General features: G+C 46.6%; 1 protein-coding gene across 1 annotated transcript; it reads left to right on the forward strand.

The window, feature by feature from the left end:
* Nucleotides 1-1,663: 1,663 nt before the first annotated feature.
* Nucleotides 1,664-24,302, forward strand: LOC122945552 (perforin-1-like). Its single transcript, XM_044304615.1, has 6 exons — nucleotides 1,664-2,327; nucleotides 3,918-4,309; nucleotides 4,811-4,896; nucleotides 22,368-22,925; nucleotides 23,015-23,381; nucleotides 23,575-24,302. The coding sequence occupies exons 1-6, from the start codon at nucleotides 1,664-1,666 to the stop codon at nucleotides 24,274-24,276; spliced, it is 2,769 nt and encodes a 922-aa protein (XP_044160550.1). The 3' UTR covers nucleotides 24,277-24,302.
* Nucleotides 24,303-25,808: the final 1,506 nt, after the last annotated feature.

Consider the following 25,808-nt stretch of genomic DNA (forward strand, 5'->3'; position numbering starts at 1 on the left):
TGAGTTACATCCTGAATTATACTCCAGAGCTGCACTCACTATTCTGCTGGTGCAGTCACTGTGTACATACATTACTTATCCTGTACTGATCCTGAGTTACATCCTGTATTATACTCCAGAGCTGCACTCACTATTCTGCTGGTGCAGTCACTGTGTACATACATTACTTATCCTGTACTGATCCTGAGTTACATCCTGTATTATACTCCAGAGCTGCACTCACTTTTCTGCTGGTGCAGTCACTGTGTACATACATCACATTACTTATCCTGCACTGGTCCTGAGTTACATCCTGTATTATACTCCAGAGCTGCACTCACTATTCTGCTGGTGCAGTCACTGTGTACATACATTACTTATCCTGTACTGATCCTGAGTTACATCCTGTATTATACTCCAGAGCAGCACTCACTATTCTGCTGGTGCAGTCACTGTGTACAGACATTACTTATCCTGTACTGATCCTGAGTTACATCCTGTATTATACTCCAGAGCTGCACTCACTATTCTGCTGGTGCAGTCACTGTGTACATACATTACTTATCCTGTACTGATCCTGAGTTACATCCTGTATTATACTCCAGAGCTGTACTCACTATTCTGCTGGTGCAGTCACTGTGTACATACATTACTTATCCTGTACTGATCCTGAGTTACATCCTGTATTATACTCCAGAGCTGCACTCACTATTCTGCCGGTGCAGTCACTGTGTACATACATTACTTATCCTGTACTGATCCTGAGTTACATCCTGTATTATACTCCAGAGCTGCACTCACTATTCTGCCGGTGCAGTCACTGTGTACATGCATTACTTATCTTTAATGGTAACACTGGTCATCTATAGAAGTGAATAGATTGATGAACTGAGAACCCGGTGTCCAGTAATTACTCACCTCCTTGGGCTCCAGTAACTGATGTAGATTTAGGATGGCAGAACCTGAGAGTGCAGAGATCCCATTGCACCTCCCGCCTCTGGAGCTACAGTTACTAGCTTCAGGCCCTTCACAGATGGGCATGTGACCACAGGTCCTCCAACAGTAGAAGGCCCTGCACATATCTGTGCTGTAGGGATCACTGCACATCACAGTCTTAATGGGTGCCCATAAATCTTTGCTGCGAGGTGGGGCCATGTGCATGAGCCTACCCTATGTGTCTAAGTACATTCCGTAAGGCTATCCTACACGGAAAATCCCAGCGGTCAGTATATAAGAACTGCCTATTTAAGGTCTTGCTGTCCATTACATCACCTCCAAATGCAGATCCCTGGTACAGGTTAGGCGCCTATGGCTTCTGTGCAGCTCATAAAGTACCACAAAGTACCAGACGATCCCGCACCTCACTCAGCTCTGCTGTGCGCTAACAACTCGGAGGTTTGATATGAAACTAGGCTTAATATCACCTCCCTTTGATATCATGAGGTTCTAGCAGTGTCACACATTACCACACGGGAACCTCTTCTCTCCCTACAGAAATAGCTGGACTGGGGGCGTAGCCTGGGGGGAGGCTACCATGACGGGGGGTTGGTTTAGCGAGCCCCGGGGGATTGGGATTGGCCAGTTTAAGTTTGGGGGTGGAACTGGAGCGGTTAAGTAGCCAGGGCTGGAGGAGAGTGGTGGCCATTGGTGGTACAGTGAAAACTGACCTGACGCGTGCACCGAGATGGAGGTGGACGCCATGCTTGCGGAGCTAAGGACGGCGGCGGCGAGTAGAGGACCGGGCTGGCTTCAGGAGCAGGTCCAGCAGCTGCTGAGAGGGGCGGCTGAGGCACCTGTTTCGCCTCAGCCTTCTTTGTCACGGCCTCGGCGGGTCCGGCCGCCGGAGCGCCTCAGTCCACAGTTGTCCTCCCCTCGGTCTCAGCGCTGCAGACGGAGCCCTACACAGGACCCTTCATGCCGGCAGGCCGCAGGTACAGCTTCTGCTTGTGGGCCCCGGCGTGGGAGGAATCCGGCCAGCAGGCGGAGCCCTCGAGCAGGCCTTGGAAGGTCTGTACAGCTATGTACCAGCGCCCTCCAGTGTTTAGGACCAGGTACAGCGGGCCTTGTCCAGGAGATGATTGTGGATGAGGCCCCTCGGCATGAGCAAGTGTCTGGGGACAACGGGGCGGCTGCGGACCTGAGCAGCAGGCCCTCGGCGAGGTTGCAGCAAGACCCTCCAGGCTCCGCCTTTTCCTGGGCGTCGAGTGAAGATCATGGATGTCACGTCTCTGGTCCCGGTCGGGCCAGGGGACCGTCGGGGGACCGTTTTTCATCGGCTTCATCGCAGAGGAAGGAACGTCTGGAGTCGGGATCTTCGGCTGATGGGATCAAAGCTTCCAGGCAGCCAGGTGAGGTGCTCTGGGGACCTTTAGTGCAGTTAATTGCTAGTTTTTCTGGGGGGGCGGCAGGGGGGCCCCAAGGGGAATTGGGTAGGGGGTTAGGGCAGTTGCTGGGGGGTTTGGCGGGGTTGCTGGCTGGTTGGGGTGCTGGAGGGTCGTCTCCGTTACCGGCCTGGGGGGTGGGAGGAAGTTCTGGTGGGTTGGGGGGGAATAGGTCAGCCCGTGTTCGGTCCGCAAAGTGCCACGGCATCATTGCAGACACAGGCGGGTAGTTCGGAGCAGGAGGATAGGGTGCGGCTGGATGATAAGGCGAGGGGGGAGGTATACGTTTGCTTTGAAGGGCCGTTGGGGGCCCATTTGAAGCAAGAAGTTAGGGAAAAAATTTGGCGAGGGGAGTACGTGGAGATTTTTTCCTTGCTCCCCTTGGAGAAATTTAACCTGGATAAGGCTAGGAAGGATGAGGGTAAAAAGGAGGAGGAGGAGAAGCGGCGGTACCGGTTAATACCGCGTTCGTTCCCTAATTGGTTGCAGGCGTTTGCGATCTTTGCCAGCGTAGTAGGGGAAAAGGCGCCAGAGTGCTGCTCTGCGCTGTTTTGCTATCTGGACTCCATTGGGGAAGCATATCGTGTTTATGGGGGGCAGACGCGGCTGCACTACGATGAACAATTTAGGCAGCGTAAGGCGGTGCGCCCGAGTATTAGATGGGACCACAAAGATATAGCTTTGTGGTTGAAGGTGACGGCGCCGGTTAGGTCGGCCCAGTCCTTTCGGGGGGAGTCGGGAGCTCAGTCGTTTCGGGGTGAGTCGGGAGCCGGAGGGCAGTCGGCCTTTTCAGCAGCGTCGGCTAAGGGACTGTTTCCTATTTAATGAAGGGGGGTGCAAGTTCGGTGCTAAGTGCAAGTTCAAGCACGAGTGCTCTAGCTGTGGGGGATCTCATGGAGCCACAAGGTGTTTCAGGGGGGTTAGGCAGAGGGGAGGCAAGGGTGCTAGCAAAGGGGGTGATGCCGGTTCGTCTGGAAAGGATGGAACCGTTCCTCGCTAGGTACCCGGATGTAAAGGCCGCGGAACTGTTGCGGGAGGGTTTCCTCTGGGGGTTTCGTATCCCTTTTGTTCCGGCGGGGCCGGTGTTGATCAGAAAGAATTTGCGGTCGGCTAGGGAACACCCTGGAGTAGTCGCTGAGAAGCTGGAGAAGGAGGCGAGATTGGGTAGGATGGATGGGCCTTTTTCGGAGCCCCCGATGGAAAATTTGCGCCTGTCGCCTCTGGGGGTGGTTCCGAAGAAGGAGGCGAATAAGTTTCGCCTCATTCATCATTTATCCTTCCCAAAGGGATCGTCGGTCAACGACGGTATAGATCCAGCTTTATGTTCGGTGGTCTATACCTCGTTTGACGCGGCAGTGCAGTGGGTTAAACAGTTTGGGAGGGGGGCATTGATGGCGAAGACAGACATCGAGGCTGCGTTCAGGTTGTTGTCGGTTCATCCGGATAGCCTGCATTTGTTGGGGTGTTTTTGGGATGGGGGGTTTTTCGTTGATCGTTGTTTACCGATGGGATGTTCGCTATCATGCGCGTACTTTGAAAAGTTTTGCTCGTTTTTAGAGTGGGCGTTTAGGGACTCGGCAGGATGTGAATCTATCATTCACTATTTAGACGATTTTCTGTGTATTGGCCCCGCGGGTTCAAAGGTGTGTTCTTTATTGCTGCATTCACTGGAGGTGCTGTTCGCTGCGTTTGGTGTTCCCCTGGCGGTGGAAAAGACGGTGGGTCCCGCGACGGAGTTGAGCTTCCTGGGTATCGATTCGAAGCGGATGGAATGTAGACTGCCCCGGGACAAGCTGGAGGATTTGGAAAGGGAGGTGGGGAGGGCGCAGCGATTAGCAAAACTTCAACTGAAGGAGCTGCAGTCGCTCCTGGGTAAGCTAAATTTTGCTTGCCGGATAATGCCCATGGGGAGGATTTTTAGCAGGAGGTTGGCGGCTGCGACAGAGGGGGTAACGGCACCTCATCATTACATAAGGTTAGGGAGGGAGTTGAGGGAGAACTTACGGGTGTGGGCATCGTTTCTGAGTCAGTACAATGGGCGGGATATGTTTATGGGGGATGTTGTGGAGGCATTTGACTTTGACCTTTTTTCAGACGCGGCGGGGGGATGTGGCTATGGGGCGTATTGTTCGGGGCAGTGGTGTGCGGGGGTGTGGCCTGACGTTTGGGTGAGTAGAGGCTGGGTGAGGGATTTGGCGCTGTTGGAGCTTTTCCCCATAGTGGCAGCGGTCCTACTGTGGAGGGAGAAATTTAGGAATAAGAAGGTACGTTTCCACTGTGATAACTTGGGAGTGGTGCAGGCAATTAACGGGTTGTCAGCCTCGTCACCTCTGGTAGTGCGGTTGTTACAGAGATTAGTTTTGGAGTGTTTGACCATCAATGCGTGGGTGGCGGCGGTGCACGTACCAGGGGTTGACAACTGTATTGCTGATGCTCTTTCTCGTTCTCAGTGGGAGCGTTTTCGCCAGCTGGCTCCAGAAGCGGAGGAGGACGGGCTGGACTGCCCGAGCTGCCTATGGGAACTCCTGGAGACAACGTAATGGGGCTCATACAGTCCTCATTAGCTCCCGGTACGTGGGTGTCATATCACAGGGCATGGCAGTGTTGGGAGGAGTGGAAGGCTAGATTGGGGATGGGGGATGAGGAGTCGGAGATATCGTTGCTGTTATTTATAGGTCAGTGTAGGGAGGACGGGTGGTCTGCTTCGAGGTTGAATGGCTGTATGGCTGGGCTAGCTTTTGGTTTCAAGCTGCGGAAGTTGCCGGACGTTACCAAGTCCTTCCTGGTGGTGAGGGCACTGAAGGGTTGGCGGCGTTTGCGGGCGGTGGAGGACAGTCGCAGGCCTGTGTCGTTTTCCCTGCTCCTGCAGTTGGGTGAGCAGCTAGAAAAAGTTTGTGTTTCCTTGTGGGAGTTGCGGTTGTTCCGGTTGGCCTTTGCGCTGGCGTTTTTTGGGGCTTTGAGGTTGGGGGAGCTGGTGAGTCCGTCAGTTAGTAGGGGAGGGGGGTTGCTTTGGGATGACGTTGACCTTTTTGCAGATAGGGTGGAGTTCGTCATTAGGAGATCGAAAACGGATGTGGAAGGCAGGGGTCGCAGGGTTGTTTTGTTCGAGGTCTTGGGTTGTTTGATGTGCCCGGTCCGGTGTATGCGGGAGTATGGGGCGGAAGGGCGGGGATCAGTGTCTCCTCTTCTGGTGCACGCAGATGGGTCGTTCCTTTCGCGCTTTCGGTTTACGGCGGTTTTTAGAAGGTGCCTGGGTCAGTTGGGTAGGGAATTGGAGGGGTACTCAAGTCATTCGTTCAGAATTGGGGCGGCGACGGAGGCAGCTCGGTGGGGTTTGGGGCAGGAGGTGATTAAACGGATAGGGAGGTGGGAATCGGTCCGGTTTCGTTCATATATCCGTCCAGAAAGATTGTAGCACGTTGGTGTTAATTTTGCATGTGGAATGCGTTTTGCTATTGTTTTTCGTTTCTGTCATTACAGGTTCTGAGCCGGCTTTAGTTTGGATCTTAGGCCATTCGTACGGTTTTTGGGGAGCCATCCGGGCAGCGGTTCGGCTGGATGGTCAACAGTTAGGGTTGGAACGGTCTACAGCTGTGGTAAGATGGCTGGGTCGGCGGGGAATGATGTGGGGGGGCGTACTGGCGGAGGTGCACAGGTTTGTTAGATTGGATAGGGCCCCGGATGTATTGGTCCTACACGTGGGGGGCAATGATTTGGGGGCGCGGCCGCTAAGGGAGTTGGTGAAAGATATCAAGTTTGATCTCCTAAGGTTGTGGTCCCTACTTCTGAGCCTTGTGACGGTGTGGTCGGACATAGTTCCCCGTAAAGTGTGGAGGGGTGCGCGCTTGGTGGAGGGAGTGAACAAGGCAAGGGTGAAGGTTAACCGGGCCATTGGCCGGTTCATGGCAAGGAATGGGGCAGTGGCTGTGAGGCATGTGGACCTGGAGCAGGGTGTTGGGGGGTTTTGGCGTGCGGATGGGGTACATTTAAACGCTGTGGGGTTGGATATGTGGTGCTTGGCATTGCAGGATGGGATCGAGACGGCGCTGCGTATGTGGAGGGACGCCCAGGGCTTAAGGGGTCAAGCCCGTGCGTTTGTGGCGGTGGGAGGTCCTTGAAGTTGGTGAGATTCTAAAGGATGAGGATGGGAGGGCTCCACGGTTGGGGCTGGACTCCCATAGTTGGTGGTCGGTTGTGGATAATTTTGGGGGCTGGGCCGTCAGGGGTGCCTCCGAGCTGGCGTTTAACGGCTGGTGGCAAGGCGGTTCAACCTGGTAATAAACTTATGCTGTTTGGGGCTTCCAGGACCTCCCCCGTTGGGAATCAGGAATATGTTACAGTTTGGGATTAAAAGGTTATTTATTATATGTATTTATGTAATAAAATGGCTGCTGTGGCCAATTTAATCCAAGCCAGGTGTCAGTGTTTTATTGGGAGTGGGCCGAGCCCGGGGTAAGGGCTGGGCCGGGGTGGGGAGTGGCTTGGGATGGTAGTGGGTAAAAGGGGGAGCGAGCGGGATATAACCAATACCCCCGTCATGTCCTGAGGACCTGCACAGTCAGCGCATATGACCAAAGGTCCTCCGGCACTGTAGGTTTCACCCCTTTACACTTCCATCAACCACCTTTAATGGAGGACCACCATTTACTCCACAGTAAAGTGCACGAGATTCGTACTGTACATCACATTGCAAGAACAGCAGAGAAACGGCATAATCATTCAAAGCGACAGTAAAATAAATTACACGGCGACAGTCCCCTCTTTACCCAATTTAACCCCATATTGACCGGAGCGGGCCACTCCTTACACATGCCTGGCAGCTGTCTCTTAAGATGGTCCTAAGAGAAGAAATAGCCAGAGCAGCACATGAAGGGTTACCAGGCAGTATACACTTGAGGGTCTAATACCACCTTATAGTGCTCATATAAAAGTGTCCAAATAATGTCACCATGAAATAATACCGCAATGTATGCAAATATTCTAAGAGCCATTCAGTGCCATAGAGTGTGCGAACTACACCAGAATAATAGGAGGGGAAGGAGGACCCCAGAATACTGTGGCCATAGGCCAAGCAGAGAAAGGAGCAGAGAGCAGGACCTGTGCATCTCCATGAAGCCTGGGTGACTCGGTGACTAATGGCTCCATAAGTGCTGAAAATGGCTGATATTAGAGATGAGGAGCAGATCTGGCTGAAGAAAAGTGCGCTGAACGTGTCTTCCTCTATAAAGGCTCTACGGGATGCCATTGTTGGTTAAGATCTACACTTGCCACTTGTTCCCCTTCATGCTGTCCCCTCATGAACTGTGTATTGAGTCTCTGAATTACATTATATGAGGTGCTATAAAGTGATATCAGCCGGGCACCAGATGTTGTACACCCGAGGTTGGGGGTTCGGGCTCTGTGCCATGTACACAGGTGACCAGGATAACATCTTATCTCTCGGCGCCCTTTGTCTCTCCAGGTCACCAATTTGTGGGCACCACTCACTTCCCGGACACTGCAGATACCGCATGCAAATTCTCAAGGAATTGGCAGTAATAGACGCCATATGGTACCCGGAGACCAGGGATCCTATATATATATGGATCAAGACAGTCATAGTCACATCCCTGCAGACTGATACCAGGTAAGTGGCTCCTTCGACACCTACAGAACCAGACATCATTATTATTTATTAGTAAGCGCCTTTACTTTCATGGAGCTGTACAAGAGCGGGTTCCCATACATAATATGAAAAATACTAATGCAAACTATTAACAGACTGGTACAGTGAGGGGGAGGACCTGCCCACAAGAGCTTGCAATCTACAAGGGAAGGACACAGTAGGTGAGTGTAAAGGCTGGTCACCTGGCGGCATGCTCATTGCAGGTGGTAGGCTTTCCTGAAGGGCTGGTTTTTAGGTTACTTTTGAGGGTTTGGATGTCGGGGGAGAGTCTGATGTGCTGGGGTCGTGAGTTCCAGAATATGGGGGATGCACGGGAGAAGTCTTGTAGACGACTGTGTGCAGGGGTGCCCCTAGACTTTCTGCTGCCTGAGGCGAAAAAATGAAACGGTGCCCCCACCCAATGCCAATTTCTTAGCTTAACCCCTTCCCCCCAGGCTGACTGTTAAAGACATACTTGGAAAACATTACATACTGACCTACAGAACATACAGGAGAATACAGCGCCACATACCATACATCCAGTGAGGTGTCCTCTGATGTAGACATGCTTTTTCTTTATCTTCTCCATTCAGACCAGACCGCCATGATGATTTCTTTCAGCCATCTCTTGTCAATGCACAGTTTGACAACTACTTTTCCATCCTCCTCCTACCTTCTGAACTCCTCATCCTGCCACCTCTAATATGGTGCCCACTGTGCTCCCCTATACTACACTGCAGAAACAGATAATCCCCCTGAAAATACTAGTACCACACGGATAGTTCCCCTTGAATAATTGCCACACAGTAACTGTGCCCAGCAAATAGTGTCCCTGCCACCTATAGTGCCGTAAACATAGTGTCCTCCAAAAAAAATTCTGCTAAGCTGATACTGTGCCAGGTGCCTCCCAATGTAACAGTCCTCCCAAAAGTCCCACCATTAGTAATGGAGCCAGAGTGCACTATGTGGTAACAGTGCACCCAATAGTAATAATGCCCCTCATTTTGCCCACAGTAGTAATCATTTCTCCTATAATGTGTGCCAGTATAAAAATACCCCCTTATGTGTGCCAATACAAAAAATGCTCCCTTATAAAGTGAGCCAGTACAAGAAAAACTCTTTTAGTGCCCCCAGTAGGACAAATGTCCCAATAGTGGCCCCCTTAGAATATGTACCAGTACAGAAGCAATGTCCCCATAGTGCTTTTTCCAGTTACAAAATAATGACCCCCACCCCATTGTTGCCTAGCACCATGCTGCCAAATAAAAATAATAAACTCAAATACTTACCTCCATTCTAGTCTGTGCCCCATGCAGCTCGGCTCAGGCAGCACGATATTGATGACCCCGGCCTCTGATAGGCTACAGGAACTAGGACTAAAGCCTATTAGAACAAACGATGGGCCAGGGAGACATCACCTGGTGCCCCTCTGCAGCATTCAACTGTATTGCTGTCCTGAGTACAACGATGCAGTTGAATATGTAGAGATGAGCGTTTCCACAATGGAAGCACTCACTGCCCATGGCCCTTTTGCTGCCCCTACCTGGTGCTTCACCTTGCCTCATTGGCGGTGCACACCAGACTGTGTGAGGAACAGATGAGAGAGCAGAGGAGGAGGTCGCGTGAGGTTCGGAGATTATGTGTGGGGATGTATCGGGAGATCAGAGCTGTAAGGAGGGGACAGACTGCGGACAGCCTTATATGTAGCAAGGTCTTGAACTGAATTTGCTGGGCAATGAGGAGCCTGTGAAGGGATTGACATAGGATAAACAAGGGGAGGCAGAGCAGAAACAAGAGGACAGGTGGATGACCCGGGCAGCAGAGTTCAGAATATATTGGAGGGGAGTGAGAGTGCTAGATGGGAGGCCTCAGAGGAGGATGTTGCAGTAGTCCAGGCAGATGATGAGGGCATGCACTGGCATTGTAGTTGACTCAGAGGTGAGGAATGAGTAAATACAGGAGATGTTCTTCAGCTGAAAGCAGGAGGTGGAGGTGAGGTTTGAATGTGTGGCTTAAAGGACAGGGCAGAATCAAATGTTATCACCGGGCAGCGGACCCGCGAGACCGGAGAAAGAGTTGTGCTATTAACTGTAATAGATGGGTCAGGTAGGTTGGCTGAGGGACATGCAGGAAAGATGATGAACTAAGTTTCCTCCATGCTGAGTTTTAGGAAGTGGGAGAAGAATAAAGACATAGTTAATAGACATCCTGGGATTCTGGATAGCAGGGATGTGGCATATGGGGAAAGGTCTGGAAAAACTTTCAGAAGAAGGATGTTTATTAGCCCTGTAGAAGACAGAGGACAGGTATAGTAGGAGGAGGACAGTGTAATGTAGAAGGCAGAGGACAGGTCAACTAGGAGGAGAACAGAGTAATGTAGAAGACAGAGGACAGGTATAGTAGGAGGAGGACAGTGTAATGTAGAAGGCAGAGGACAGGTCAAGTAGGAGGAGAACAGAGTAATGTAGAAGACAGAGGACAGGTCAAGTAGGAGGAGAACAGAGTAATGCAGAAGGCAGAGAACAGGTCAAGAAGGAGGAGCACAGAGTAATGTAGAAGGCAGAGGACAGGTCAAGTAGGAAGAGAACAGAGTAATGTAGAAGGCAGAGGACAGGTATAGAAGGAGGAGAACAGAGTAATGTAGAAGGCAGAGGACAGGTCAAGTAGGAGGAGAACAGAGTATTGTAGAAGGCAGAGGACAGGTCAAGTAGGAAGAGAACAGAGTAATGTAGAAGGCAGAGGACAGGTCAAGTAGGAGGAGAACAGAGTAATGTAGAAGGCAGAGGACAGGTTCAGTAGGAGGGGAACAGAGTAATGTAGAAGGCAGATGACAGGTCAAGTAGGAGGAGAACACAGTAATGTAGAAGGCAGAGGACAGGTATAGTAGGAGGAGGACAGAGTAATGTAGAAGGCAGAGGACAGGTCAAGTAGGAAGAGAACAGAGTAATATAGAAGGCAGAGGACAGGTATAGTAGGAGGAGAACAGAGTAATGTAGAAGGCAGAGGACAGGTCAAGTAGGAGGAGAACACAGTAATGTAGAAGGCAGAGGACAGGTCAAGTAGGGGGAGAACAGAATAATGTAGAAGGCAGAGGACAGGTCAATTAGGAGGAGGACAGAGTAATGTAGAAAGCAGTGGACAGGTCAAGAAGGAGGAGCACAGAGTAATGTAGAAGGCAGAGGAGAGGTCAAGTAGGAGGAGAACAGAATAATGTATAGAAAGCAGAGGACAGGTCAAGTAGGAGGAGGACAGAGTAATGTAGAAGGCAGAGGACAGGTCAATTAGGAGGAGGACAGAGTAATGTAGAAGGCAGAGGACAGGTCAATTAGTAGGAGGACAGAGTAATGTAGAAAGCAGAGACAGGTCAAGAAGGAGGAGCACAGAGTAATGTAGAAGGCAGAGGACAGGTCAAGTAGGAGGAGGACAGAGTAATGTAGAAGGCAGAGGACAGGTCAAGTAAAAGGAGGACAGAGCAATGTAGAAGTCAGAGAACAGGTCAAGAAGGAGGAGGACAGAGTAATGTAGAAGACAGAGGACAGGTCCAGTAGGAGGGGAACAGAGTAATGTAGAAGGCAGAGGACAGGTCAAGTAGGAGGAGAACACAGTAATGTAGAAGGCAGAGGACAGGTATAGTAGGAGGAGGACAGAGTAATGTAGAAGGCAGAGGACAGGTCAAGTAGGAAGAGAACAGAGTAATATAGAAGGCAGAGGACAGGTATAGTAGGAGGAGAACAGAGTAATGTAGAAGGCAGAGGACAGGTCAAGTAGGAGGAGAACACAGTAATGTAGAAGGCAGAGGACAGGTCAAGTAGGGGGAGAACAGAATAATGTAGAAGGCAGAGGACAGGTCAATTAGGAGGAGGACAGAGTAATGTAGAAAGCAGTGGACAGGTCAAGAAGGAGGAGCACAGAGTAATGTAGAAGGCAGAGGAGAGGTCAAGTAGGAGGAGAACAGAATAATGTAGAAACAGGGGCGTAGCTATAGGGGGTGCAGAGGTAGCAGTCGCTACCGGGCCCAGGAGCCTGAGGGGGCCCAAAGACCCTTGTGCCACATAAGAAGACACTGGTATTATAGAAAGTGCATGCAGGTCAGGTTACACTTCTAGCAGGAGGGAGAGAGTAGGTCAAGAATTTGGCAGGGGGGGGGGGTGTCATTTTTCTATTTTTGCCTCAGGCAGTACAAAGGTAATGTCCTTCCCTGCCACTGGCCACAAAGTACTAGGCCACAAAGAAGGCAGAGGACAGGTCAAGTAGGAGGAGGACAGAGTAAGGTAGAAAGCAGAGAACAGGTCAAGAAGGAGGAGGACAGAGTAATTTAGAAAGCAGAAGACAGGTCAAGAAGGAGGACAGAGTAATCTAAAAGGCAGAGGACAGGTCAAGTAGGAGGAGGACAGAGTAATGTAAAAGGCAGAGGACAGGTCAAGTAGAAGGAGAGCAGAGTAATGTAGAAAGCAGAGGACAGGTCAAGAAGGAGGACAGAGTAATGTAAAAGGCAGAGGACAGGTCAAGTAGGAGGAGGACAGAGTAATGTAAAAGGCAGAGGACAGGTCAAGTAGAAGGAGAGCAGAGTAATGTAGAAAGCAGAGGACAGGTCAAGAAGGAGGAGCACAAAGTAATGTAGAAGGCAGAGGAGAGGTCAAGAGTGAGCTGAATGAGAGATGGGAAGAGAGTTCTACGAGTTATATGTTATACATAGGGGCCAGACTAACCAGGTAACAGGAGGGCCCGGGAAGTATGACTCCCAGTATTTGAGGCTGGCATAGATGATGCTAATGATAGTGTGGGGGTACGTACATCCAGTGGTCCATGTAACATTGCAGGTCTCAGTCTAGATGAACACATCAGAAACAAATCTCTCTCTTGTTCTGAGACATTATTACCATGTATCAGTGCAGATAACATGATCAGTCTGGGGTTCAGGGTGATTGATGTTGTAACAAACCCTCAGCTGTAAGAACTATTAGATCTGGGCACGATTTTACCCTCTGGATGATCTCATTCACTAAAAGCAAGCAGAGTTAGTCTTATTCTATATTGGCTTGTGATAATATGTAAGTGTCACTGCTTGATAATTATTACACAGTAACAGCTGAATATATTACCAGAGTTTCTGAGACCCCCAAAATGTAGGTAAACGCAAGGAGTAAAATAAATTGATATATAGTTTTATGGGAAAATATTGAGCAGAACTTGTAATCATGTAAATGTTGCAGACGGGGACAAGTCTCCCTAGCATCGCAGATGACGCTAGGGACGCTCATCCCCATCACTGCATGCTAGCTTCAGAAGCGACGCCGGTGCAGAGAAGCGAGGTAAGTACATTGTGTGTGAGGGGCCCAGGGATATGGGGGAGCATTTCAGGGGTCGGGTAACCCCTTTAATAATGTATATCCCTTTCTACAAGTAGGAGTCCAGTGGGCCATCCTGACCATGCTACAGCACCTTCAGCAAACACCAATCTATAGCTACTCAGCGAACAATAACCTGGAAATCGAGGTTAAGGGTGAAAAACAAAAGATTTCATACACTCTGTGTAGTGCCCTGGAAGTCTGGACATTTGCCCCTGTTTCCCCTATGCAAAGTTATACACTTCTTAATTTATTTCACTTAAAAGGGTTAACTTGCACTGTTTAACTGCATTTTATATGTATGCTGTGATATATATCCTGTTCATTTGCACTGTATTTGTAAGGCTCTGTGGAAATGGTTAATGAATACTGAGAGACTTTTGGGACTTTGAATGAGAAGCTGGTAATTTTCCACAGCTGCCATAGGGTTTAAAGGCTATGTACACCTTTGGGGGCAGTTTTTTTTTTATTATTGCATTGTACTTATTTAGAGCTAAAAATATTTTTTTCAATTGGTCCTTATTAACAATATGGAATCCTGTTTTCTGTACAGAGCTGACATGCTCTACTAGCTGCCTGTGGATTTTTTGTCCTTTCCATCATCTGAGGAGATGGACTTCTTAGGCTACTTTCACAATCGCGTTTGGTTCGGATCCGTCACGGATCTGCACAAATGCTTCGGTTCAGATAATACAACCGCATGCATCCGTTCAGAACAGATCCGTTTGTATTATCTGCAACATAGCCAAAACGGATCCGATTGAAAGTCAATGGGGACGTATCCGTTTTCTATTGTGCCATATTGTGTCAGTGAAAACGGATCTGTCCCCATTCACTTACATTGTGTGTCAGGACAGATACGTTTGCCTATGATTCGGACCGTTTTGGTGTCCGCCTCCAGAGCGGAATGGAGGCGGAACGGAGGCAAACTGATGCATTCTGAACGGATCCTTATCCATTCAGAATGCATTGGGGCAAAACTGATCCGTTTTGGACCGCTGATCTCTGAACGGATCTCACAAACGGAAACCAAAACGCCAGTGTGAGAGTAGCCTTATCTGTGCTCTCCCACATCATAAACACTCATCCTGATAAGAATGTGGCTTAGATAAGTGTTTATGAGCTCACAGTAGTTTATAAATAAGGGTAATTAGATGACCACACAAAGTGAAAGTGAAAGTACCAGTCACACAGTTAAAAAAAACAGTTAACCCTTTGTGACTGAACAGCTCAATATTTGTAATAAAGGCCAGTTGAAAATATGATTTTTAGCCAAAAATAAGTTAAATGCAATCATAAAATAAAATGGACTCCAAAGGTGTCCATGGCCTTTGACACGTTCAGGACCTACTGGCCGGTACTTAATGCCATAGGACGAGCATTCTCGTCCTAGGGTTAATCGGTTGCCCCACACGCTCTGCCGCGATCAGCAGCAGGGGCCCGGCTGATACTTACAGCCAGGCCCCTGCTGAATCTGCCAGCATCGGTGAAAACACTGATGCTGGTGGATTGACCCCCTGTATGCCATGGTCACGCTGACCACGGCATACAGGGGGTTTGCGGCAGCTGGTACATCGCTATCGGGTCCCCATGCTGCGGTGACAGGGACCAAATGGTTGCTATGGCAGCCCCGATGCCTTGCACAGGCATTGGGACTTCCAGCTACGGAAGCCCAAGAGATCCAGCCCCAATTTCAATTTTAAAATAAAAAGCCCATTCCCCATAAAAAGAGACATAAAATTGTAAAAAAAAAAAAAAAAAAAAAAAAAAAACACACATATTAGGTATCGCCACATCCGTAACAACCTGCTTTATAAAAACATACCACGATCCACCCCGTCCGGTCAACACTGTAAAAATAAATAAATAAAAACTATGGTAAAAAAAAAGGTATTTTTTTGTCACCTTTTATCACAAAAAGTGTAATACCAAGCGATCCTACAGTCATATGTACCCAAAAAATAATACCAATCACATAGTCATCTCATCCCGCCAAAAAATTAGTCCCTACATAAGACAATAAAAATAAAAAAATATGGCTTTCAGAAAATGGAGACATCATTTTTTTGTTTCAAAAATGCTTTTATTGTTTAAAACCAAAATATATAAAAAAAAAAAAAAAACAGACATACAAGATATCGCCGCATCCGTAATGACCTGTTTTTTTTAGGATGTAATTTTTTTATCAAATTACATCCTAAAAAGTGTAATGCCAAGCGATCAAAAAGCAGTATGTACACAAAAATAATACAAATCAAACCATCATCTCATGCCGCAAAAAAATTTGACCCTACATAAGACAATCGGACAAAAAATTAAAAAAGATATGGTTTTCGCTGCATCCGTAACAACCTGATCTATAAAAATATCACATAAGCTAACCCGTATGATGAACAGCATAAAAAATAAATAAAAACCATGCCAAAAATTAAATTATTTTGTTACCATACATCACAAAAAGTGTAAAACCAAACTATCAAAAAGTAGTATGTACCCCAAAATAGCACCAATCAAACCGTAATATCGTCCCGCCAAAAATAAGAACCTAACTAAGACAATCACTCAAAAAAATTTAGATTTAGCTTTCTGAAAATGGAGACATAAAAACATGAGTGTTTTTCTTTCAAAAATTGTGTGCTCTGCCGTGTTCCTGTACAGCAGTTTACGACCACATATGGGGTGTTTCTGTAAACTGCAGAATCAGGGTAATAAATACTGAGTTTCATTTGGCTGTTAACCCTTGATGTGTTACAGGAAAAAATGAATTAAATGGAGAATCTGCCCAAAAAGTATTAAAATGTAATCTCCTTTTCCTTTAATTCTTGTTGAACACCTAAAGGGTTAAAAAGTTTGTAAAATCAGTTTTGAATAACTTGAGGGGTGCATTTTCAACAATGGGGTCATTTATGGGTGTTTTCCACTATGTAAGCCCCACAAAGTGACTTTAGAATTGAAGTAGTCCTTAAAAAAGTGGGTTTTGGAAATTTTCTCAAAAATTTTAAAATTTGCTTCTAAAATTCTAAGCCTTATAAGATCCTAAAAAATAAAATTACATTTATAAAATGATGCAAACATGAAAGTCGACATATGGGGGATGTAAGGTAATAACTCTATTATGATGTATCACTATCTGCCTTAAAAGCAGAGAAATTCAAATTTTGAAAATTGCTAATTTTTCAAAATTTTCTGTAAATTTGGGATTTTTTTATAAATAAAGGTGAAGTACAATGTGTCGCGAGAAAGCAATCTCAGAATGGCTTGGATAAGTAAAAGCATTCCGAAGTTATCACCACATAAGGTGACACATGTCAAGTTTCCAAAAAAAGGCCTGGTCCTTAAGGTGTTAAAGAAGAGCATGTTTTGGAGGGAAAAACCCAGACTTATTTACCACCAAAACCAGACTATTGATATGTCTGAAAACGTGTTTTTGTCTGGAAAAACTGCTGTGACATTGAGTATCATTGAAACTTTAATGTAAGTCTATGACAGACGAGAGTTATAACTTTGTATCTGTTTGTGCTGAGCTTCTCCACTCCACCCCTCCCACTAGAAGGTCCTAGTCTAGCTTGAAGTGGTATATAAGGAGAACAGTCAGAGCCCCTAGTCTGCTGCAGTTAGGGAACAGTGCTTGAAGGGAAGACTCTGCCAGACTACTGAGTGACCAGAAGAATACGCTGAGACAAGGATATGCTACCACAGACCCTGGATCACCAGCCTTTGACCAGGGTAACAGCCTTCTGAGAGAGAGAGGGACTGGAAGAGCCAGCCCTATGCCTCGCCTGTATTGTTTTGCACCTGAATTCCTCCAGGAAAGAAGCACCCTGGTTACTGCAGACCCAGACTTTCTGGACTTATTTCCCATTGGGGTGCACCAGGCCTTACCATCCCTTCCAGAGAGCAGCAACACGTGGTGACACCTTGGTGTATTGTGGTCACATGAGGTGCTGGGGGACCTGCTCAGAGTGTGTGAGCCACCATGAAGTTGAGCTTTCCTTCATCCTACATGAAAGCAAAAGCTTCCAGTTCACCTGTGTAAATCTTGTGCTGCTGCAGGGGCGTAGCTATAGAGGAAGTGCCTGCTATAGGGCCCGAACTCAGAAGGGGCCCACCTAGGAGGAGTACTGAAAGATTTTATTGTCAGGGGCCTCCTCAACGGTATTATAGAATACAGTATATACAGTGACAGGACATACAGTATACACATGTAGGAAACGGATGGAATGGCTGCCAGGCCTGGTCTGAGAGAGGTATCTTGACTAGCCACAGAAGTGAGGGTCGAACAGGAGGGGCCCATTCAACAATTCAGTCATTTCTAGTTACACCACTGTGCTGCTGCAGTACCCCCTATTTTAAACGGTCTAGGACTGGAACTGCGTAGGCCACATGGGACTTGGGACCATACCCTTACAAGTGCAGGGTATTGCGTGAAGTGCACACGGCACACTAACGAAGACGGGAATTTGAGCTTCCCATAAAGGTTAGTAATGCAGTAGTCATAAGGATCCATAGAGGCGCAAAGCAGCCTACTCAGTACTGGTGCAACCCTATGAGTAACATATTGGCAGAGAGTGGCATCTCAGAGACCTAAGAAACACTGCAGCACGGGCAAAGACAGATAGTTACTTTGGCACAACCTGACCTGTTGGGACTTTGGTGTCCTGTGATGTCCCTGGCTTTGAAGAACGAACACTTTGTTTTGACGCCGTTCAAAAGGTCTGTGTCATCCAGGAAATCACACTGACTGTCCGGGGAGTCCCAAGTCATTTGAGAACCCTGCATCCACTTGTCTCTGCTCCACCGGCTGCCTCCGCAGCAGAGCAGGCTTTCCATGTGGCCATGCGATCAGAATCCTCCACCTCAGGTTCTGCACCACGTCCTCCTGTTGTTGGGGTTTCTTCAACAGTGTACTACACACTGCCCCCAACAGTTCTGCTCAAACCGTGCTTAGGTGTCTTTCATCTGGTGCTCTCTCCGGAGAGGCTCTGGCTTGGGCACAGCCCTATGTGAGCAAGATGATCCAGTCTCATTCCTGACCACCTTCCTGGCCCTGTTTTGGAAAGTTTTTAAGGATCCTGTTCAAAACTCCCCTGCACCATTTGCCCTGAAGCACCTGAGACAAGGAATCTCCAAAGTTGGACAATATGCTATTAAATTCCGTACACTACTGCTTGTAAAAATGAGTATTTGATGGCGGTTTCCTTTGAAGGATTGTCAGGACACATTAAAAGGGTTTTTAGACATTTTGTTCCTCATGACCTATCCTCAGGACAGGTCATCAGTATCTCATCGGTGGGGGTCCGACACCTGGGACTCCCGCAGATTAGCTGTTTTGAGAAGGCACCAGTGCTGCTGTCAGAGACTCTGCCTTTTCACAGCTTACGAATCACACACCGTACATTGTATAGTGGTTGTGCTTGGTATCGCACTCAGCCGCATTCACTTGAGCTGCTCCTAGGCCATGTGCCCGATGAACGTGTAGTCACTGGCCTAGGAAAAGCAGCAAGAAGTGCTGCTGTCTTCTCAAACAGCTGATCAGCAGGGGTCCCGGGTGTCGGACCTCCCCAATCAGATACTGATGTCCTATCCTGAGAATAGGTCATCATTATAAAAGGTCGGAAAACCCCTTTAACAACCCTTTTTCTCTACACTAGATGACCCATTCTTCCTACATAAAAGAGTGTTTTTCCATTTCCGGTAGAGGTCTCAGGAATCACGATGTGTTTTCTAAGGAAAAGATAGAGACTCAGTATAACTCCTAGGATTCTGTCAGGTTCATCCTAAAAAGTCTTCTTCTTCAACTGAAGCCTGATTCTTTTATGAAAATATATGGATTTTTGAGACCCGAGGCATGAATAAAAGAGAAAAAAAGATAAGCTGAAGGCACTGGGGGGAGCTGATGGCATGGGGGAATGGCACTGCGGGAGGAACTGATGGCACTGGAGGAGGAACTGATGGCACAGGGGAGGGGAAACTGATGGCACTTGGGTGAGCTGGTGGCACTGGGGGAGTTCATAGCACTGCAGGAAGCTGCTGGCATTGGGGGGAGCTGATGACACTGGGGGAGGAACTGATGGCACGGGGGGGGGGGGACTGATGGCGTGGAGGGGGGCTGATCAGGGGTGCAACGCCAATGAGGCGAGGCGACTGCCTCAGGCAGCCCCAGGTAGGGGCAAGAGGGAGGCAGTGGAAGAGCCATGGGCAATGAGTGCTTCCATTGTACTGCATACAGCTCAAGGCACAGACTAGAAGAGGCTCGTGTCTTGCACTTCATTGCTGACAGCAGAATAGAGGTAAGTATTTGAGTTTATTACTTTTATTTGGCAGCATGGAGTTCGGCCACAATGGGGTAGGGGTCATTATGTAACTGGAGAAAGCACTATGGGGACATTGAGGCTGTAAAAAGGAGCATTTTTGTACTGGCACACATTATAAGGGGGCAATTTTGGGGACATCCATTCTACTGGGGGCACTAAAAGGTTTAGTTTTTTGTACTGACACGCGTTATAAGGGTTTATTTTTGCACTGGCACACATTATAATGGGGGTATTTTTTGTATTGGCACACAAGGGGGCATATTTTGTACTTAGCGCACATCTTAAAGGAGCATTTTTGTTCTGGCACACATTCTAAGGTGGCCACTACGGGCACATCCATTCTACTGGGGGCAGTTAAAGTTTTTTTTGTACTGACACACATTATAAGGGTTTATTTTTGCACTGGCACACATTATAACGGGGTATTTTTTGTACAGGCACACATATCGGGAATTATTACTACTGGGGGCACTATGGGGGCATTATTACTTCTGGGGGCAAAATGAGGGACATTATTTCTATTGGGAGCACTGTTACCACATAGTGCACTATGGCAGAGAATTCTTACTATTGGTGGGACTTTTGGGAGGACTGTTTCAGTGGGAGGCACCCTGGCACAGTATCAGTTTAGCACAATTATTTTTGGAGGGCACTACGTTTATGGCACAATGAGTTTCAGGGACACTATTTGCTGGGCACAGTTATTTTTTAGGGAACTGTGTACCAATAATTATTGAAGAGGAACTATCTGTGTGGTAAAAGTATTTTTAGGGGGATTATCTTTTTCTGCAGTATAGTATTGGGAAGCACAATACTTTCAAACTCTGCAGAGACAAGAGATGGCTGAAGGAAATCATCATGGCGGTCTGGTCTGAATAGAGAAGATAAAGAAAGAGAACGTCTACATCAGAGGAGACATCACTGGATGTAAGAAGAATGTGGCGCTGTATTATCCTATATTATCCTTCAGTATGCTCACACAATTAATTTTTGCAGGGCTCTATTCTTCTCATAATTTAAACCGATCCTCACATCTGGTAGAGAAGAACTGTAGGGCAGACACTTTGTCCAGGACTTTTGAAACATCTGATTCCTTTCCTGAGGATCCTTCTTACATAACAGACCCAGAGTGTAACCTTGGCTTCACTGATGTCTCTCTTAAAGTACCACTGCTAGGAGAATTTCTTGTGTTTCCTGGTCTCCGTAGCAAGGTGTTTCAATGGGCGAATTTGACTTTCATTATCTGAACAACCCAAAGTGAAATGAACCTCTAAACTTCTCTGTTTCTACTGGTGGCGAGATAGGAGGCAAGATATCAAGGACTTTGTTTCATCTTGCATTGTATGTGCTCAAGTCAAGCCATCCCCATAAGCACCCAGAAGACTTCTCTAGCTCTTATCTGTTCAAACTGTTGACTGAAATGTCCATGAACTTCTTTACTGATTTGCCTCCTGTTCAAGGTTTTACTGCCATTTTGGTGTTTGCTGACTGATTTTCTAAAGTGACATCTTTCTGGTTGGTTTACTATCAGCACCACAATTGGCTCAAACCTTCTTTAAGAAGCTATTTTGCATTTAAAGCTTTTCACATCATATTGTCTTCTATCGTGGAGTTCAGTTTGTGTCTACGTTCTGGAGAGCGAAGTCTTGAAAATTTCTTAGACCTTTCCATGCTTATCACCAGCAGTAATCTTCAGACTGAGCCACTCAATCAGTTCTCTGAGCAGTTCCTTCAGACCTATACCAACACTTATCAAGACAAGGGATCTGAACTAGCACTCTGAAGACATTTACCATAATTTTATTACTTTCTACTTGCGAAACTTAAATGTTCCTCTCCAGATCTTGGTATCCCAGTTGCCTTCTGTTGTTCTCATCTACTGTAATATTCAGGACCTCTGGATGGTGGTTCACAGGAATCTTGAAGTCACTGTGACCAAGGTCAGTAGGGGTACAGACAGAGACCAACTCCAAAGTCCCGTAACTGTTCAAGGGAATAGAAGAACATCTGACTTGCATGTTTAATCCTGAAAACTTGCTCCTTGTTTCATTGGAGTACATTTCAGGTATTGAGTCACCTTCTGTCCCGAAGAGGTTGTTCATAATTAGAGAAACATGGCTGCTTTCTTCCAAAAACAGCACCACCCCTGTCCATAGGATGTGTTTGATATTGCAGCTCTGCCCATTGACTCCAATGGAGCTGAGCAACAATACAAGACACAACTCATGGACAGGGGTGGTGCTGTTTTTAGGAAACAAACAACAGCCATGTTTTTCTAATCCTGGACAACCCCTACAAGATGACATTTCTCTCTGGATTTAAAACTTTTTCCCTTTCTCTCTCCTAAGCCCTTTGTTCTAATTTGTTATATTGTAATCACTACTGATTCCAATTCTGCTGTTGACCTGTATTTTCTCCGAACATTGCACCTGTCTGCTCTATTGATGATGAGCCTTGGCTCCATTCCTGAACCATACAAAAGCATCACCACTTCTGGAGACTGCAACCAGAACAAAGTAACAGAACTCACACTGAGCCTACCTGCAAACTGTACTTCAAAATCCTTATGAACAGTCAAATACATCAGAGTGATACTGACACCATCCTATAGCAGGAAGACTTCTGATTATTTTGTACAATTTGTCCATCAGCTCTTTTTACTATATCTTTAATAAAACTCTTGTTTCTTTCTTTTTTCTAGATCACTCTTTGCAATGAAGTCCAGACTGCATCTTCTGTTTTGGCTTCTTCTTCTTCTTCACCATCAAAGACCTTCCATGAGCTCTCCCTTTAGCAGATCTGGATGTAGACCTGGTACAGCAAAAGAATGCAAGGATGCCAAATTTGTTCCAGGCCATACTCTATTAGGAGAAGGCATTGATATTGTCACCATGAAGTCAACCGGCTCTTTTCTTCTGGATCTACAGGAGGTTGGAGAGAAATGTGCAGTGTGTGACAACCCTCACAACAAAAATGTGCTGCAGAAGCTGCCCAAGGCGCTGGTGGACTGGAGACCAGAAACTTCATGTTACAGAAATATACAAAGCTTGACATCTACATCTACAGTGTCAGTGGCCAATGAAGCAACTTCTGAAGTGGAGAACGACTGGAAAGTTGGTCTCAAATTGAACATGCATGTGGCCAACCTAAACATAGCTGTGGGAGGTTCTCACAGTCAGATGACCAAATTTGCAGAGAGTAAAAGCAGCACGGACAATTACAATTTTCTGAGCCAGAAATTAGACTGCGCTTTCTATAGGTATTACCCATATCCTTCATTCAGTGGGGTAGGGGGGTTACTAGCATAACTTGCGTTACATTTATGTTTTGGTTTTTTTTCCATTTCAGTTTTGGCCTGGGATCCAATGCCTCGTTTACACCTCATTTCAATAAAGCTTTGAAAAGTCTCCCAGATTCCTATGATAAGAACACCAAAGCTGAATACAGACATCTGATCGCTAACTTCGGGACACATTATATCACACGTGTAAAAGTCGGAGGTCGGACCCAGCAGGTCACTGCAGTGCGAACATGTGAAGTGTCTATGAGCGGTTTGCAAATGCATGAGGTCAAGGATTGCCTTCGAGTCGAATCTGAGATTGGGATATTCAAGTCAGCAAGTATTCATTCCAAAGTTGAAGATTGCAAAAAAAAATTAGAGAAAGCGGGATATGCTGGAGATTTCCATCAAGCATTCAGTGAACGCACGTGGAAGGTGAGTCATTGAGTTTTATGGACTTAGTTCTGCTGCCGGAGATTCATAGTATAAAACTCTTCATATTAGAAATATCACTCATGGCCAAGTACATAAGCTTTCTGGAAAACGTCAATACTCAAATAGACTGACATTATCATAGGGTCATGAGAAATTGTATGGGATCTTCTCTAACTCTCATCTCAATTCACAGGTCATAGGAGGAAATGCGAAATTCGATCTTCTCTCACCCGATACGGCCTCTGCTGATGCCTTTGAGCAGTGGATGGAAAGCTTGAAGACTCAACCTGGTCTGGTTTCCTATTCCTTAGATTCCATTCATAACTTGGTAAAAACGAGGGGTCCTAAGAGAGAGAACCTCAGGCTGGCTATAAGTGATTACATTAATGAAATGGCTATAACACAGAAGTGCTCATGTCCCGGCCGTCAAGGGAAAGACTGCTCCTGTTCATGTCCAGCTTCTAGGTACACAAGTTCTAACTGCTGCCCAACACGTCGACAAGTCGCTAGGGTTCACCTATCCATCAAAGATGCCAGTGGTCTGAAAGCTGACGTTTTCTCACAGGCAGACGCCTACGTGAAATTTAGATTCCATCCTGAAGAAATAAGAACCCCAACAATCATGAATAAGAAAAATCCCACGTGGAATATGAATTATGATTTCGGAGTTCTAGAGCTCAGCCCAATTAAGAAATACACAATAGAGGTTTGGGATAAGGACGTAAAATATGATGATTTGCTGGGAAAATGTGAGAGAGTTCTGACATCAGGTACTACTACTCACACCTGTTCTCTAAAGAAAGGCACGATTAGATATTCTGTAAGTGTTACTTGTGTTGATCACCTCAGAGGGCCGCATTGTGAGAGTTATAGCCCAGTGCCACCGACTGCTTAGTTGAGTTTAGAATTCCCTTATAAATGCTTCTCTCCTCCGATATTCCCCTTATTATAAATGCTTCTCCCTCTGATATTCCCCTTATTATAAATGCTTCTCCTCTGATATTCCCCTTATTATAAATGCTTCTCCCTCTGATATTCCTCTTATTATAAATGCTTCTCCACTTAAGAGAACATTCAATGTTCTGTAGAGGAGCTGAATGACATGAGCCCCTGGGATTCTTACCTTTAGTGGACCATGGTTTCCAGTCGAGCACTGGTCATACTGGTACGTGACCCCTAAAGACTTGGATTACTGTGCAGAACATCCCAACATAAAGTTTCCATTTAATAACTGGCAAATCTAGAATAAAGCCAAGATACAGAAGAAAGTGAATATATTGCTCCTACACGTCAATCTGGATTCCTGGTAGAAATAATATCCAATATTTTACACCAGAGATTAATGAATTTCCAAAACTTTAATTCGGGTCGAATGTATTCAGAAAGTGCTCAGAATGCCCAGAAGTCCCTCTCTCTCTCTTGCCTTAATTCTCCTGAATCAAATGACTCCAAATTGGGGTTCGGTAGAATGAGAACGTTTTGAATTTTTTTTTGTTGAACTTCAGAATGGATTGGCTCATCTCAACCGAGCACTTATCATTCCTCCCTCGTGTCTGTGACGCTGCAGCTTTTTATTCTTAGCTTTTTTCGCCTTTTCTCAATATTTGTTCAATAAACGTAAGCATCTCAAAATCATCACTTGTGTCATTTTTGTAGACTTTGCCCCGGATCATGGAAGGTCCTCCACCCTGGAGCACGGGAAGAGATTATTGTATATTGAGATAATGTAAGGAAACGTCAACATCTACAGTTGGAAAGCTTTAGTATAAGGAACCTAAGAGAACCTAAAGATTCGGAGGCAGTGTGTGCGGGACATTAGGGGTTCTTCTACTTCTCTACACTGATGGTAATGATCGATGCAGACCTTATATTATTTCATGTGGAATATGTTGGTTCCATAGTAGAGAAGAGAACTGTTCTTATATTGCTGCCTCGCACACCGCAAACCGTATTTGATAAAAATAAAAATAAAAAATAGAATTACTCAGGATTAGAGGAACGGATTTTCACAAGAAAGGCAGTGGTTATGCTTCAGGGCTCCTATCCAGCAGGCAGGATGCTTACTTTAAAACCTATTTTGGAAGTGACAGACCCCATGTAATTTACATATTGCAGAGAGAGGGGGAGGGAGTGAACTGTGACTTCACCTAATGCTATGGAGGAGTGTAGTGGGCATGCTCTGTCACCTGTGCACTGGACATTGTGCAGGGAGGGGGAGGAGGTTGAGCTGTGGCCATCATCTTTTGTGATTGGTGGATCTTAACTGTCATTGTAAAATATATTTTACGGCCTGGGCTCTTCCAAAACTTGGGCTCCTCACTACCACTGTGTCTCAGTTAACAAGAGGTTATTGCCATTCCTTTTGTCAAATGCTTATGTCCCTACCTACTGACAGTTTCCAATCATTGTTGACAGCAGCGCACTATG

Source organism: Bufo gargarizans, chromosome 8 (assembly GCF_014858855.1).
Source record: "Bufo gargarizans isolate SCDJY-AF-19 chromosome 8, ASM1485885v1, whole genome shotgun sequence".
NCBI classification, from domain to species: domain Eukaryota; kingdom Metazoa; phylum Chordata; class Amphibia; order Anura; family Bufonidae; genus Bufo; species Bufo gargarizans.

Bases quoted from the DNA above. Each gene is read 5' to 3' on its own strand.
- LOC122945552 (XM_044304615.1), top strand. From the start codon at position 1,664: ATGGAGGTGGACGCCATGCTTGCGGAGCTAAGGACGGCGGCGGCGAGT. The intron at 2,328-3,917 runs GTGAGGTGCTCT...GCTCGTTTTTAG, and splicing joins CAAAGCTTCCAGGCAGCCAG to AGTGGGCGTTTAGGGACTCG. The intron at 22,926-23,014 runs GTATTACCCATA...TTTCCATTTCAG, and splicing joins TTAGACTGCGCTTTCTATAG to TTTTGGCCTGGGATCCAATG.